Source organism: Magallana gigas, chromosome 7 (genome assembly GCF_963853765.1).
Source record: "Magallana gigas chromosome 7, xbMagGiga1.1, whole genome shotgun sequence".
NCBI classification, from domain to species: domain Eukaryota; kingdom Metazoa; phylum Mollusca; class Bivalvia; order Ostreida; family Ostreidae; genus Magallana; species Magallana gigas.
This window is the reverse complement of record NC_088859.1, coordinates 14,530,217-14,547,150: the sequence shown is the minus strand read 5'-3', so window position 1 is coordinate 14,547,150 and position 16,934 is coordinate 14,530,217. Positions and strand designations below refer to the sequence as shown.

The window sequence follows — 16,934 nt, the reverse complement described above, 5'->3', positions numbered from 1 at the left end:
TTTACACATTTTTTTTCTGTTCGTTCTTTTATAAACCGCAATTCTTTGATGAGCGCCCATATATATTGGTAAAATGCGTATTTTTACATACAACAAGTATGATTTCCTATATCTCTTACGTAAATTGCAATTCATAGCTCTAATGAAACTGACAGGACTGAATCTACACGCCCCGTTTATTCGAAAAATCACGGACACCATGATATAATCATGATGTCGGACTCCCATAGGAGACGATTTGGCCCTTTCTTTTCGCTAACGTACCGATTAACATTAACAATAGTTAATTTCATTTACTTTTTTTGCAATTAATTTATTAATTTGTTAAAAGGAAGATGTAAATATAAACAAAACATGCTTTCTTTGATGATTTATGCGGGATATGAAGGTAGCGATCAATGCTGAAAAAATTTACATAACCCGCGTTGTTATGTATTTTTTCTCCAATATCGCCACCTTCATATTCCGCATGAATCACCGAAGAAAGCATTTCATTGTATAAATAAACGCAATTGAATGGATGCATAACTGAACGGTAAATAAAAAAAATTTCAGATGTTATTATTTTTCAAATTCTATTGATTTTGACAAATGAACTGAAAATGTGGTAAGACGGCATAAAATGGAAAAATTCTTGAATATAAATGAGTTAAAAATGTAAACTATGTATATGTGTTTAATTATAATAAACACATTTCTAAGATTTTAAAAAGTTTAATTTCTAAATGTCTTTATACTGTACTTTTAATTATCGTTTTGTAAACAGAATCAAGTCGTGAATAAAACAAACAGAAACAACATTATGATAGAATTACAATCTTTTATTGTCCAAGATATATCATGGAGGAGGCTTCATAAATGTAATTGGAATACATGTACATGCTTTCTTTTCCATCAACATCATTCGTTAAAAAATCTATTAATAGCACTTTTCTTACATAGTTATCAGATGTCAAGGTCAAAATACCAATATGCTTGACAGCACGGTATCTTTAACTGTTTCCGCAGAAATAATTAATTTCAAAACAGAAATGCCCAAATCAAATATATCAGATTACGAGAGAGCATGCTTAAATTGACATATTATAAATGTAAACAGTACAAGTTGAAATCATTGTCAAAAGGAACTAGTGTTTGGTCATTGTCTGATCAACTTCCCTGCTCCATTGGGACCTCCACGGGAACCTCTAATACTCTTGGTCCATATAGCAGAACATAGGCTGAATGCCAGTCCCCTGTAAAGACAACACACATAATGCACACTCAAAATCATTGATTCCTAATTAGATGTGAGGAACTTTTATCTGTGTCAAATTGTGAGAAGCACACCTTACAGACTTTAAGGTCAGACGACACGTTCCTCGAGAATCTTTTTTGTATCTCCTCGTAATAAAGAGTTCCAATAAAAAATATTAATTTTATAATTACTTTAAAAATGATCAAAATTTACTTGGATGTGGTCATATGTCTATATGGTCGAGTGGTTAGAACCGTGACCGCTCACTGCCAGAAGCGTAGAGGTTCGAGAGGTCGTGAGTTCAAAGCCCCGCCCCGGCGGAGATATAGTGAATTTCGCTGTGCTAGAGATGTACTTATTTTTATATCAGCAATTCAAGTGTATTTTCAAGATTATATAGGAAATTGCATACTCTAGTATTTTGCAGAAATGCCTGGTAAGGTACCCTAATTTTTTGCAAGAAAGCTTGTCAAAGTAGTAGTAAACCATTAACAAATTCCTGGAAAAAGTTATCTAAAATTGAAGAACGTGTCGTCTTACCTTAATTTTAATTTTTTTTGACAGATGTGAACAACTTGAAACTATGATCCTGCGATTTGATGGAAAATGGTGGAGATGCAAAATTAAGGATGACGTTTACTCAGAATGAAAAAAAAATCCACTGATGATAATGAAAAACCATCTATTGTGTGTTATAGACCTTTGCTTGTATTGTTATTTTTCACTTTCAGAAAAGTAGGTCAATGACCTACTTTTTGAGTTAATGGCCATTGAATATTTATTGAAAAATCTAGAAAAATCCCATAAAATTTTACACTACGATTGAGATTTCTTAATTTTAAAAATATTACAAATAATTAAAAACTTTAAAAAATAAGATACAGTTTATGAATGGTAGTGGCACTAAATAAGTACACAACATTAAGATTTCAGCATCAATTAAAAAAAATAATTCAGTTCGAATTTCCTCTATCAGTTTTCAAATCCCTACCCATTTTTGATTCAATTTTACAAAAAATTGAATGATGATAATACAAAAACATTTATGATATTGAACTACTTATATTGACCTTATTCTGTTGGCATAAAATTTATATGAGGTCAATGATCAAAATGTTGAGATATGATGTCTTTTATCGTTTTTAAGCATTTTTCAATATTTTTATTATTCGTGCCATAAGACTATTTTAATGAATAAGTGAGGTAAAACCAACGGAAAATATGCAAAATTACGTAGACTTAGATATAAAATCCTAACTTTTAATATTACACTACTGCCAAAAAACTTTTAGCAGAAAACAAAATCTGCAAAATTTAGTCCGAATTTCCTCTGTTTGGCTAAAAGTCAATTTTTGTTTGAGCATAATTCCATAATAAAGTAAAACTATTGACTGTTTTGTAAATAATAATTAATTTTATAAATACTTTTTGTGTTTAGAACAAATTTTACTCATTACATTGAACTTTTTAACAATCGGAATTTGAGAACTCAAACCATGAGTAAATAACACCCTTAAGTATTTGCGTAAAAATAAGGAATTTATTATAATGGAGTGTAATATATTTTTTTAGTAATTTTTACCAATCACACTTGTGAAAGATTTCCCCATTTTCTAATTCTATACGCTATATTTAAAGTGATACAACTTAAAAATATACTTTTTAAATTAAATTGGCACTGTTTTACAATGCCCAAATGACAATTAGGGCAAATAAAAGTGAAAATAAAATGTGGCAAATATCTAATATGCAGAGTACATTTAACTTTCAAACACAGCATATGAATACATCAACAAATCATTAGAACCTACAGATAATCTTTAATATAATGCTCAATGTCATTTATTTTCATGGGGAGTTATTCTTTCCTATGGTTGTCCTAAGCATGGTAAATACCCAGATAGTAACTGCCAACGATACACATTACAATATGGACACTCTGAATGTGTGTTTATGCTTTTATGGTGTGCAGAATGAACTGTATTACTTTTTTATGCACTGTACAAACTGCTGTTCAAGTTCATATTCTGAGTTTATTTTATACATTTATTTGATCACTTTTTATATTTGAGTACTATCTTTAGTCTTCTAAGAGTACTTTCTAAGAGTACTGTAGATTCCTAATTAAATGTGAAGAATTAATATCCGCATAAAATTGCAAGAAGCATGTCTTGCAGATTTTACAAGCTTGCTTTTATTTTTCAGACAGATATAGTTTATATGAAACTATGATAAAAATCTGTCATAGGCAATTTTATATTCTTGCGATTTAATGCAAAACGTTTGAATCGTGGAATTAAGAAATTGGGTAAAATAAGGAATCTACAGTATCATTACAGGTTTACTAGCTAAGTCTTTGTCCATTTACATGTATAAGAATGTATAAGAACGGATTATAAATACAAGACTGACCTCCCCCTGATAGTTTGAGCACATCTTCAGCTGTTACGCAGGATACATTGTCATCGTCAAACATGTACCATTCATCTGAAATGTAACCCAGCTATAAAGTTAGTAATTTTCATATCACAACAGAAAGAATAAGTTTTGCGGTTCCATTTATAATTTAACAGACTACACTGTAGAAAAGTTGTTAAGTTTTGTTCTGCTGACCTCCTTTCTTTTTGACCCAGGCGACGTAATGGCCGCTAGAACTAGATCGCCCCTTGTGGGTGAGCACTGCCTGAAGCTCATAGAACCCGCTGTTGTTGGATCCCAAATCTGTAAATGGTGCATCATGCTTTTATTTATCAGGTGTTTTTAAAATGACAAGGTATAGCAAAATATAAAAAAAGTTTATCAGAAGTTGTTTTTTTTCAAATTACCGTACATGTAAATAGCGTGTACAACTTTAATAATACCAATGATGAATACTGAGTATGGAATTTGTTGAGCATTATTTTGAATATAATGAAAATGAAGTTTTTTAACCTATATGTGAACTAACGGATATATAGAATATTTGGGGGGGGGGGGGGGGGGGGGGGTGATCACCTACCATCAGGGAACCCATAAGGCTCCTCCTTTGTTGGTTTGGCAGGCTGATCTTCAGTTTTTCCCTGGGCCTTGTTCTAAGACACACAAAATAAGATGCCACTGCTAATAATGTGCAATTTGACTTTAAAGTTAAAAGTATTTAAATGTTTTATATACAAGGATCTATTTTTTTTTTTCAAACATAGACAGTGAAACCAGTTTATTTGGACAAAGTCACCCAATGTTCTGAACCATCATAGACTGAACTAAGTGCAAATTTACTGAAACACTGATTTAAGGATAAGATCTAAGACAGCATAATGATTAAATCTATAATTTATACAAACTCCAAAGTTATGTTACGAAATTTATTTCTCACATCCCAATACACATTCCCTGTTGCAATAAAAAGTCCACATACACCATATCAAGAAGTGAATTTCCGTTTAATACATCGTATGATGATCATTCACTGTGTACTAAGATATTTTATTATTCATGTATTCTTTGTTTACCAATCAATGTCGAAATTATCGGCGAGAAATTATCCCGAGTTTCCTCGACGATTCATTTGGTCCTATTTATATTTCCATGCATCATTTAAACCCTTTCATTTCATGAGTTCCTCAATCACAACTCCCTCTATTGCCTTTCGATAATGCATATCGTCAAAACGCCGTTATTCACGTGTTTCAGTTCTCCCATCTTGTTTACTGCTTTCCCCATTACGGCGGGTTTGTATAGCATGCGGTATGACGTCATAACGGCCGAGCCCGATGCCTTAAATAACGAGCTCAGCTGTTTGCACGGCAGTTGGTTTGATCTGCCACGGCAGATCAGACGGTCGAGTCCACATCTGGACAACATCCACACACTGGAAATGACCATGGAAATTTCCCGTTGGGTAAATGCTCGATAATTTAGCAGTGGGAGCTGATGCAATAACCTTCTTTTATTAATCAATTTATTATATTTAAGTATATAGGCTACAGGGGAAAGATTGTATAGGAACGGGACTCCCGCACGGTTAAGTGGGATATTTAGAGCTATATTAAGGGTTTTGACTATTTGTAATATTTGTATTTTAATCCCATCAAGTTGGGAATTAATTTATGTTATATTTACACTCCCAGAGTCTTGGGACTATTCTCGTTTAATAAACTGAAATATCTATATTTTATTTGAATCCTGACTTTGACTTTTCTTTGGTACCAATATACAGATTTGGGAGACCCACAAGTTGCGTTTCACAACATCCCGGGTTATATATAAAACCCAAGTTCATTAAAATATAATTTATAAGCGGGACAGTTTTAAAAAAGCAACATTGGTGTCAGAAGTGGGATAGTTTTAAAAAACGCAACATTGGTGTCAGAAGTGGGATTTTATTTTTTTATTCCCAATATATCTGATTGGACAAAGAACATAAACTCAAAATAACATTTTTTTAGTAGTAATTTTTCTATAAATTTTTGTGTAAAAATGTCCCGGGAGAATAGTCCATTGGGAGATTCCGGTGAGATAATCTTCAATCCAAGATCAGTTGGGATAAGTGAAGATGCATCTCAAGGGGGGAGTGACTTCAGAAATTCTTGTTCTCCCGATTTATCATCAGCTCCCACAGCATCTGAAAATGTAAATGAATTATTGTTAAAAGCTATTGAAACAATGAATAGGGATGTGGTTTGCATGAAACAAGATTTGGGTGAGGAATTGTCCCACATTAGGGAAACGTCCCGAGGTTTACAAGAGAGAATTGGGATGCTGGAAAACAATGTTAATGTAAATTCCCAGTCAGAGTATGGGAGACATACAGAACATGTAAATCCCAGGCATTTACCATTTGTAGGGGCAGGGGAGAGTTTCCACTATGACAGAGTCCCATACCCCCCATTTCAAAGGGTCAATAGAAATGAAAACAGTCGTCAAAATATGGTGTTCAATCCAAAGCCCACAGTATCTCTAAAACCTCAAACATATGATGGGTCTGAAGATTTTGAGGAATATTTATCCCAATTCAAAATACTGGTTGATTTGCATGGGTGGGATTATTGCACCAAATCCCTTTATCTGGCCAGTAGTCTTACTGGGAATGCTAGAGCAGTATTGGGAGAGCTAAGTGAAATTCAAATAAGGGACTTTGATTCCCTAGTCAAAGTTCTCAGCATGCGCTATGGGTCAGTGGAAAGATCAGAAATGTTCAGGGCAAAACTGAAAAATAGAGTAATGGGAACCAAAGAATCTCTATCGGAACTATCCCAGTCTATTAAAAAGTTAGTCCGTCAAGCCTATCCTACAGGTGACCCAAACTTGTTAAACATTTTGGCACTCGATCATTTTATAGATGCCCTCCCAGATCCTAACATGCGGTTACGGCTCAGAGAATCCCGGGTAAGAGATATAGGGGAGGCTGAAATTATGGCCATAAGATTGGAAACATACAAAATGGCAGATGCCCAGAGGCAAAAACCAATAAACGTTGTTTCTTCCCATGCCCCAAAAGATGAAAATAAAGAAATTATATCTCTCCTGAAAAATATTCAGGATACCCTTAGTCAAACAAACCAGAACTCCCAAAATTTTGGTAGACCTCCACAAATGCAGAGAAATCCCAGTTTCAGAAATTGTGACAATGGGAGAAGTTACCAAAATAGGTATAATGGGGGAAATAATCAGTTCAGAAACCATAATATGGGAATCCCTCAGTGGAAAAACCATAGGTTTAATGACAGCTATCACTCTCAAAATAGAGACCAGTCAAACGGTCAAACGTCGGGTTTAAGGGGCGAAAGTCGGCGTCCTATGGCAACAAGCCTCGGAAACAGTCAATAAAGAAAACTGAAGGGGAAGATCCGGTATCAAGAGATAAGAAAACAGAGTGTACAATTGAAAATGAAAGTATTGAGAAGAGTAAAAATAATCCCATCCCTACACTTCCTAAGTCAGTTCCCAAGAGCATAATAGTGGGAGATGTAAAACAAGGCAATGAAGGAATTTTTATAACAGGGAAGATTGGGAATGCTAATACAACAATTTTAGTGGATACCGGATCAAGTGTGACAATTATTAACCCCAAATTATTAAGAGAAGTAGATTTAGAAAATGGATCAGATTTAGTTATAACTGAAAGTAGCCTTAGATTGAAATCAGCTAAGGGAGATGACATCCCAGTAGTGGGAGAGTGTACACTCAGTATTTTTCTTGGAAATATGGAATATTTCCACAATGTAGTCATAGCGGAAATTGAAAATAGTTGTATATTAGGAGTTGACTTTATGTCAAAGTTTGCTTGCGGCATTTGCATGAAGCAGAGATTATTTAGGATACAGGGAGTAGAGATCCCTTATCTTAGTGACCAATCAGAGATTACGGAATGTAGCAGAATTGTTTTATCAGAGGATTTAGTTGTTCCTCCCAATTGTGAATTTGTAGCACCCGCTAGAGTAGAGAGCCCTAATTTTTATAGAGGGCCAGCTATTGTTGAACCAGTAGAGAAATTTATGGAGAAGAAAAATGTACTTGTGGCAAAGTCATTAGTTAAGGTGTCAGGGGAGAGTGTCCCATTACGATTTTTGAATTTTAGTTGTGAGAGTTTAAAACTTTACAAAGGGAGTGTGGTAGCTACAATTGAAAGAGTTGAAGACGTAGATGTAGAAAATGCTGATACAGAAGTAGTTAGGTCAGTGTGTTATAGAGATGAGGGGGATCCCTCGGCTTTACCAGATCATTTAGAACAGATTATTGACAAGGTTCATGAGAGCATAAGTGTTGAAGAGAAGCAAAAATTAGCAAACTTTTTGAAAGAATACCAATCAAGTTTTTCATGTTCATCATCAGATATGGGAAAGACAGACTTAGTTAAACATTCCATCAATACGGGTAATGCAAGACCCATTAAACAACCCCCTAGGCGTATTCCATTAGCCAAAATGGCCGAAGTGAGAAGGGAGATAGATGATATGTTAGAAAGGGAAGTTATTGAGACATCAGACAGTCCATGGAGTTCTCCCATAGTCCTTGTTAAGAAAAAGGACGGGACAATCCGGTTCTGTATAGACTATAGAAAAATAAATGATGTCACTGTTAAAGATAGCTATCCTATACCTAGAATTGATACTACGTTAGATGCGTTGTCTGGAGCAAAATGGTTCTCCACTATAGATTTAAAGAGTGGGTATTGGCAGGTGGAGATGAAACCTGAAGATAAGCCCAAAACTGCTTTTTCAATCCCGGGGGGTGGTCATTGGCAATTTTTGAAAATGCCATTCGGCTTGTGTAATGCCGGAGCCACTTTAGAGAGATTAATGGAGAGAGTATTGTCTAACCTCTCCTGGAAGGTCTGTTTGGTGTATTTAGATGACATTATTATATTGTCCAAAACTTTTGATGAACATTTAGAGAATCTGACACAAGTTTTTGAGAGGTTAAAGGGTGCAAATTTAAAAATGAACCCAAAGAAATGTATTCTTTTACAAAAAGAGGTATCCTGTTTAGGAAATACTGTTAGTGAGGAAGGGGTTATACATGTAGTAGCTACTGACCCTCCACAAATAGAAGAAATCAAGCACGAGCCTATTCATAGAAGTATTAATGAAGTTCCCAGTCATCAAGGTCCTTGCTTGTACCATTGGAACCTTATCGATAAAGCTACACAATTGTATAACTTGAAGGAGAAAAACATTGAATTTGTGTGGAACAAAGACTGTAATAAAGCCTTCGACAAATTCAGGAGAGCCTTGATAAGTACTCCTTTCAGCATACCCCAAAGGAGGAAAAATTGTCTACCCTAGATACGGACCAGTCGTTTAAAAGCGGATTTCAACTGAATAAAGACTATGTGATAATTTTTCAGAAACAATGAATCCATTTGATATTTTAAGAAAAATTACCAGAACTGAAGTATTCGTGAAGTACCATCAGGAAGTGTCTGTCATCACGAACAGCTGAGGATGGATCTTCCAGGAGTTGGAATATTCTGCAAGTGAACTGAAACAATGGTGATATGATATATTACATGTTTATTATTACCTGTGGTACTATTTGTATATGTGTTGATATTATTGATGATTTGTTTTATATGTATTGTTATGTTAAAAACAAGTATAATTACCCTTTTTTACGATAGGTAAGAAATTCACTTGAGATCAGATGGTTGATTCCATTCGAGGACGAATGCTTTTCAAGGGAGGGAGCTGTGTTACGAAATTTATTTCTCACATCCCAATACACATTCCCTGTTGCAATAAAAAGTCCACATACACCATATCAAGAAGTGAATTTCCGTTTAATACATCGTATGATGATCATTCACTGTGTACTAAGATATTTTATTATTCATGTATTCTTTGTTTACCAATCAATGTCGAAATTATCGGCGAGAAATTATCCCGAGTTTCCTCGACGATTCATTTGGTCCTATTTATATTTCCATGCATCATTTAAACCCTTTCATTTCATGAGTTCCTCAATCACAACTCCCTCTATTGCCTTTCGATAATGCATATCGTCAAAACGCCGTTATTCACGTGTTTCAGTTCTCCCATCTTGTTTACTGCTTTCCCCATTACGGCGGGTTTGTATAGCATGCGGTATGACGTCATAACGGCCGAGCCCGATGCCTTAAATAACGAGCTCAGCTGTTTGCACGGCAGTTGGTTTGATCTGCCACGGCAGATCAGACGGTCGAGTCCACATCTGGACAACATCCACACACTGGAAATGACCATGGAAATTTCCCGTTGGGTAAATGCTCGATAATTTAGCAGTGGGAGCTGATGCAATAACCTTCTTTTATTAATCAATTTATTATATTTAAGTATATAGGCTACAGGGGAAAGATTGTATAGGAACGGGACTCCCGCACGGTTAAGTGGGATATTTAGAGCTATATTAAGGGTTTTGACTATTTGTAATATTTGTATTTTAATCCCATCAAGTTGGGAATTAATTTATGTTATATTTACACTCCCAGAGTCTTGGGACTATTCTCGTTTAATAAACTGAAATATCTATATTTTATTTGAATCCTGACTTTGACTTTTCTTTGGTACCAATATACAGATTTGGGAGACCCACAAGTTGCGTTTCACAACATCCCGGGTTATATATAAAACCCAAGTTCATTAAAATATAATTTATAAGCGGGACAGTTTTAAAAACGCAACATTGGTGTCAGAAGTGGGATAGTTTTAAAAAACGCAACAGTTAGATCATTTTTTTCCAGCAGAATACAAAGAAATTATATAAAATAAAGTTGTTACATTAAAGATTCAGATCACACAAGGTTCAACGTTAGAAAATTGCATAATGTACCAGTGTTTATTCTTCAGTGTGCATTACCTGAATCATCTCTTCAGCCTTTTTATCTTCTAGTTCCTTGAATTTGTCCCTAGCAGGCTGAAGTTTGGCCTGAAGTTCTGGGGTACACAGGTCATACACATCTAAACTCATTGTGAATTTGACATCCTGTCAAATGAGTAAAAATTACAAAATACTGGTACCAAATACATGGAAATGTAAATCAATAATACATTTTGTATGACCTAATAACTACAATTTTCTTATACTGTAGATTCCTACTTAAACGTGAGGAATTAAATCTGCATAAAATTGTGAGAAGCAAATCTGGAGGATTTTAAAACATGAATAAGGAATCTACAGTACACAACATTTATACCTTTAAAATTTTGGCATTGATTGCTTCTTTCTCCTTGTAATAGAACCGCACAAACTGTATAGCTAGGTATCCAGGGAGTCTTTTGATTTTACTCTGAAACACAGCAATTTTCTCAATAGGCAACTTCAACTTATTACTTCCCTTCCTCATAACTTTAATCCATTTGAACTTCAGTCAAATATTTATAGCTTTTCTTTTATTTCTATACAGTTACTTACAGATTTTTTATATATAGCGTCTCTACTTAGTGATGGAGAATTCTTTGTTATGTGTTCTTCCAATCGCTGCAATCAACAATAAAATGAACATAAATATAAATTGGTGGCATATTAAAACAGTTCTAATTTAAAGATGAAAAACGAATCAGATTTTCAGGAACTTATGTGATTTTAATTGAATTATTCAGAGAATGTTTTTACAAACCACTAGTAGGCAATAATTCACGTACGATATTGATTATCTATATTTCAGAGGAACATTATTTACTTACATTTTTAAGACCTGTCTGCATGTATTTCACATCTGAAAAAAACCCCAAAAAGGTTGAAAAATTTGTAGTTACAGTTACATGTAGTTAATAAGAAACAAAATTTTGAAATTTTTTTCATTTTTCATCAAAATACTTCATTGAAATATCTATGTATTTAAAATTTTCTTCCTAACATGAAGAAGTCAGACCTTTCTCAATGAAACAGCTGAGCTGGTAGAACTTCTCTACTGACTTGGATTCTGGCTCTTCTTCAGCTTCTTCACACTTCATACTGAGTCAGTGTTAAGGCTACATGTAACTTAAAAATTCTGATCTGTGATGTATCACTGCCAGCTTCATCATATTTTAAAGATACAAATTGCTACACAGATGATATTCTTTTTCCCTTTTTGAAAAAGTTACTTGTGCTAGACCATTTTTTTTTAAAACAGCAAAAATATTTTCAAACCTTACACATATTGTAAATACATTTACATCTACAATAACTTGATTGTGAAAGGATACGTCACTTCAAATTCCCCACCAAGGTACTGATCAATGAATCTATTACTGGGCTTGGCACCTTCCTGAAATATGATAATAAATTTAAATAAAAATGTTGATTTATTCAATAACAATGGTGATTTTTTAAATCAAATGTTGAGTTCAAAAGCACCTCTTTTCAAATGACTGTTCATCTAATTTTTCACTTTCAAATTGACACCCAGTACACCTTTTTTCACAGATCACTGCAGCTGCCTACCAGTTCAACTGTGACAGTTCTTTTAATTTCTATCACAGTATTGATATATATATATTCAATAGCAATGTTGATTTTTGTTAATCAAAATGTTGACTAAAAAAAGTATATTCTCCTGTTTCAAATGACTGTTAATTTTGTTGTTAGACTCTTATTAAAGGGACTTGGACACGATTTGAGATCAACAATTTTATTTTTATTTTTTATGTATAAAATGGTTTACTGGTGCATTTTAAATGATTGACCAAAATATTGAATGTTAAACTCAAGTTACGAGTGAGATACAGAGGTGAGAATTGGTTGTAATGTAAACAAAGCTCGAGTCTTATAGTTGTTTACAAAAAATGTATTGTAGAGAATTACCACTTCTTAGACAAAATAACATGTAAAATCAATTTAATCTAATTCAGTATCTTCATAAATACCATTATAAACAAAAGAAAGTTACATTTGAGTGAAACTTACACCAATACAACACATATGTAAAAATGACAATATTCGAGCTTTGTTTACAAAACAAAGAATTATGAACTCTGTAACTTGCTTATAACTTGATATTTGACTCTCAAATTTTGACATAGCATTATAAACTTCTATATTTATCAGTATAAACATTGAAAATGGAAAAATAAAATTTGAAAATTTTAAGTCAAATCGTGTCCAAGTCCCTTTAAAATTTTCACTTTTAAATTGACACCAAGCACACGTTCAATTTACCTTTGACAGTTCTTGTGGCACGTCCACCTCCTGTTGTAAACACCGGACGACTTCTGTCCAACACTCGTTGGCATCCTGCATAAAATCAAATTCAGAGTACATCAATAAACACGTAAACTGTAGCATACAAACCAATTTCAAAACACAGAGGCAAAGTTACGTACCTGTTGGGCAAACCCTCCATGTTCACTTTTCTCCGCAAACTGAGGATAAGCCATGTGAAGGACTTGGATGAAAATCATGGGTGGAATGGCTGCCCCTGATTTATCCATAGAGTTATACAGGTCCCTGAGAGCTGTGAACAGTAAGTTATTAAACTACGTTAAAACTTATGAGTATAGATTGTGTTAATACTATTCCATAAATACACTTTGAAATTGTTCTTTTGATATAATGGAAACAATATGTTAGTACTTGTACATGTATATGTAATTATTCCTCCAAAGTTCCAATGAATGCCATTACTAAATTTATTTAATTTTTGAATGCATAATTTTTTTTTGAAATCTTTTACATGTATACATAATTTTAAAACTGTTATACATAAGATGTACTTCTGTAACACTGGACAGAATAATGTTAGTACATCTAATTATTCCTCAAAAATTCTTTTCCGCTATTTAATAAGATCAATAACTTACCTTGGCTCTAAATCAAAGAGTTACTTTCTTACCTGCTGTAATGGAGTCTGCTGTTGAAATTCCACCAGCTACACTCAGATTGCCACTGTATCTATACACAGAAAAAAATGTACTCATTCATACATATTTTTAATTAATTATCATAACAACTGCAAAATTCAAATGTAAATAACAAATCAGCTTTATAGAGAACATGTAAATTTATTTGAAACTTGTAATTATACATATGTTGTAAGGCATTATGTTTAAAAGCATCATGTATTGAGCCACCACAAAGAATGATTATTCCACAGTAGGATTTTTTTGCAAATTGTCAAGATTATACTCTGGTATATATGTATTCACATATAAAGCATTGTGTTAAACAGCAATGACTTGACACTCACTTTCTTAAGGCTTCCCTTAGTTCAGGAATCGCTCTCAAACACTGCACTGTAGCATTCATATAGCAAGTGTTTCCAAGGTTCATCAAGCCTGGAGGCATTTCTAACTGTAGAATTGGGAAATATATATGCTTTATGTTTTATCTTCATCAATGTGACTTGGGAGAAAATTTTCTCATTGCATTAAATTTGGAATGAAAATATTGATTTTGATATCCTGTCCTACTATAACAGGTAAATAGAGAACCAGTGTCAGTAATCAACCATTGCTTCCTAAAACATCCAAATACCTGTGTCCATTCACAATTATAATGTCTATGTACCAGGTAACCCTCTATATAGTGTTGCTGTCTTTAATGATAACTAACTTACCCCTTATGTATGAAAAACTATACTAAAACTTAAAGTGCCAGGTCAAATCTACAATATGGCAGCATAAGTTACAAATACCACATGGCATTAATTTTGATACTGTTATTATTTGTTAGATATTTATTTAATATGATTACTTAAAATTTTTAAAAGAGGAGTTATTCATTATACACCAAAATAACAAAGATTTTGAGAGGAGTTATTTCAATACATGTGAAATCAAAAGATTGCTTTGACGTGGGATTTTTTTTTATGTTTATGATAGAGGAATGAAAACATCTATTTATCTCATTTCTAACTTATTGTCACAAGTTATTTCAGAGTCCTCTATACTCTGTCTAGAGTTTTTGCTTCCACCACTTTTTGCTTGATATATCAATAATAGTAAATACCTTTGTGCTCAAACTACGTTCATCCACTAATATGAAAAATGTCCAGATTATCTGTTTTGAAACGCCCCCTCTACCGCTTCAGGTTTCAATACACATCCAAAAATTGAAAGTCTACAGAGATTTTGCATTGCATCAGCCATTAATAAGCCCGGATGATAATGTTAAAAAATTGTGCGATGTATTCCAAGTGTATTCCGAATTGAGAAAAGATGTAAACATTTCCCATTACAAATCTCCGTAAGAAAATTGTTTTCGTTCCTGTGAAATTTTATGAGTGAAAAGGGATAATTGTTCAATGAAGATATCTTGGATATATTCCCTTTCATCGATTTCAATTGTATTTCTTTCACAGGTATGTGTATTTTTATCAAAAATCATCAAAAATTGATAGAAGCAAGAACTTGGGACAGACTTTAGTGCTGAGGAGTCTGAGTCCTCTATTATTGAAGAGTCCATAACTGTTGAGGAAAACTCTACTATTAAAGAGTCCTCAACTGTTGAGGAATGCTCTATTGTTGAAGAGTCCTCAATTGTTGAGTCCTCACTCCTCAATGCATACTTACTGCTTTGGCCAGCTGTTGATCTGTCATGTCCTCCACAAACATTGTCTTCTCGACAGGAGCCTGGGGCAAAGCATCGGCACTGCCCATCATCATAAGCATGGCTCCCTACAACAGGATCAGGTTACCTTTATATTGCTGAACAACAAACTCATTTCTTATTCATCTGACTAATTAATTCAATTCACTTACATCCTTCATTTTGATGTTTCCCCAGTCATCATCCTGTGAATTAAAAAAAATATATTTAAATTAACACTAGTTGTGAACTTAAAAATCTCTATCCAGTATAAATAATTTTAATAAAAAATTATTTCCAATTATAATATTCTAGATATTTTTTTTAATTAAAATACAGTCACTTAAGCAACCTTGACAACTGCTCCTTTGACCATGATTTTCTGTCTATCTGGCTGAACTCCAGACAAAGCAAACAGTTGAGCCTTGAACACCATTGGTGGTTCATCTGTGTTACATTCCACATCTGAGAACTTCTCCTTTCCCCACTTGACATTAACTACAAAACAAAGGGAAATATTTACCTGAACTTTCTTATATACAAATATCCATGAATTATAGTTTTTTAATTACTTAAATATGCAGGAATCCCATGGGTCCTAACAGTTTCCCTTGGTATGATACAGGTCTGTGAAGGATTCATAAAAATGGATTTATATATATTTACAACAATATCTTGTTCATTATAGCTATGATGCATGAATGAACACATGTAGAGTAAGATTGACTGATCGGAACAGTAATTTGGATAATTTACAATTTGCTAAAAATTGGGAGCAGAAGGTTACAATAACTTTCAAAGGCACTAAACAATATTTATGAGGAAAATATTAGTAAATAAGAACTCCTGATTTTCTAAATTGAAAGAACACAACTACAATTTAATGTTTTCATGATCATGTCATTGCCAGTGTACATTTGCTTCCTTTGAGTCTTCAAGTGCAATTATTGAAGGAAAAATCTTTTACAATGTAAACCCAAAAATCATATACATACTTTATTTAAATAATTAAGAATTTTAGCCAAGATAAATAATGTGTTGATTTTGCGAGAAAAATTACTTCTTTTTCATATCAAATATCAAATGAAAAAAAATTTATTTAACTGGTATAATGACACAAATTTTGTAATAAGTATAACTATTGACACAAAAAGGTGTATAGTCTCAGACTAAATCATACATGTATATTATTATTTCCTACTGATGACTAACACCTTTGTGTAGCTATTATCAGATTATAGCTACATATGTATATCCCTCTAATTATGTCTTCTTAGTGATTATAAGCCGAAATTCCTAACCATTTTTGATGTACATTAAATCAGTATCTAAAGATTATCACTTAAAACATTTACAAAAACATTGGGAAAAATATATAGAATATATAAAACTGTAAAAAGGTAATTTTGCTTCATCATTCCAAGAGAGAGTTTAGCTCCGTTACTTTAAAGCAACACTTGTTCCTTTTCTGTAAATAATCAGTTCTGATTACGTAACAAAGCTAACTTTCAATCAAAGAATCATAAGTACATTTATTTAAGCGTGAATTAGGACAAACCTTTGTAAACCGGCATTTTTATTTTTCATTCAATCGGACAGCATGAATAGGAAGTTATGAGGATGAAACTAAAAAACGAAATGTAGAGGTCCGGAAAAAAGTCGTGAAAAAAATAAAAATATTATCAATAATTATTTATGTGTAAGATATTTGCATTAAAAGAATAAATTTTGT

At 33.2% G+C, this 16,934-nt stretch overlaps 1 protein-coding gene across 1 annotated transcript; it reads right to left on the bottom strand.

Moving 5' to 3' along the window:
- Positions 1–800: 800 nt before the first annotated feature.
- On the bottom strand, positions 801–16,890 carry LOC105340316 (ubiquitin carboxyl-terminal hydrolase 14). Its single transcript, XM_011446291.4, has 18 exons — positions 16,761–16,890; positions 15,555–15,700; positions 15,376–15,408; positions 15,187–15,291; positions 13,863–13,966; positions 13,509–13,567; positions 13,000–13,130; positions 12,836–12,910; positions 11,884–11,945; positions 11,568–11,650; positions 11,380–11,411; positions 11,108–11,173; positions 10,890–10,982; positions 10,553–10,678; positions 4,236–4,308; positions 3,851–3,958; positions 3,650–3,724; positions 801–1,235 (listed from the first exon to the last, which is right to left on the bottom strand). The coding sequence occupies exons 1-18, from the start codon at positions 16,774–16,776 to the stop codon at positions 1,150–1,152; spliced, it is 1,473 nt and encodes a 490-aa protein (XP_011444593.3). The 5' UTR covers positions 16,777–16,890; the 3' UTR covers positions 801–1,149.
- Positions 16,891–16,934: the final 44 nt, after the last annotated feature.

Bases quoted from the DNA above. Each gene is read 5' to 3' on its own strand.
- LOC105340316 (XM_011446291.4), bottom strand. The intron at 4,309-10,552 runs GTAATGCACACT...TGTGTGTCTTAG, and splicing joins AGGCTGAAGAGATGATTCAG to AACAAGGCCCAGGGAAAAAC. The intron at 3,959-4,235 runs GTAGGTGATCAC...CACCATTTACAG, and splicing joins GCCTTATGGGTTCCCTGATG to ATTTGGGATCCAACAACAGC.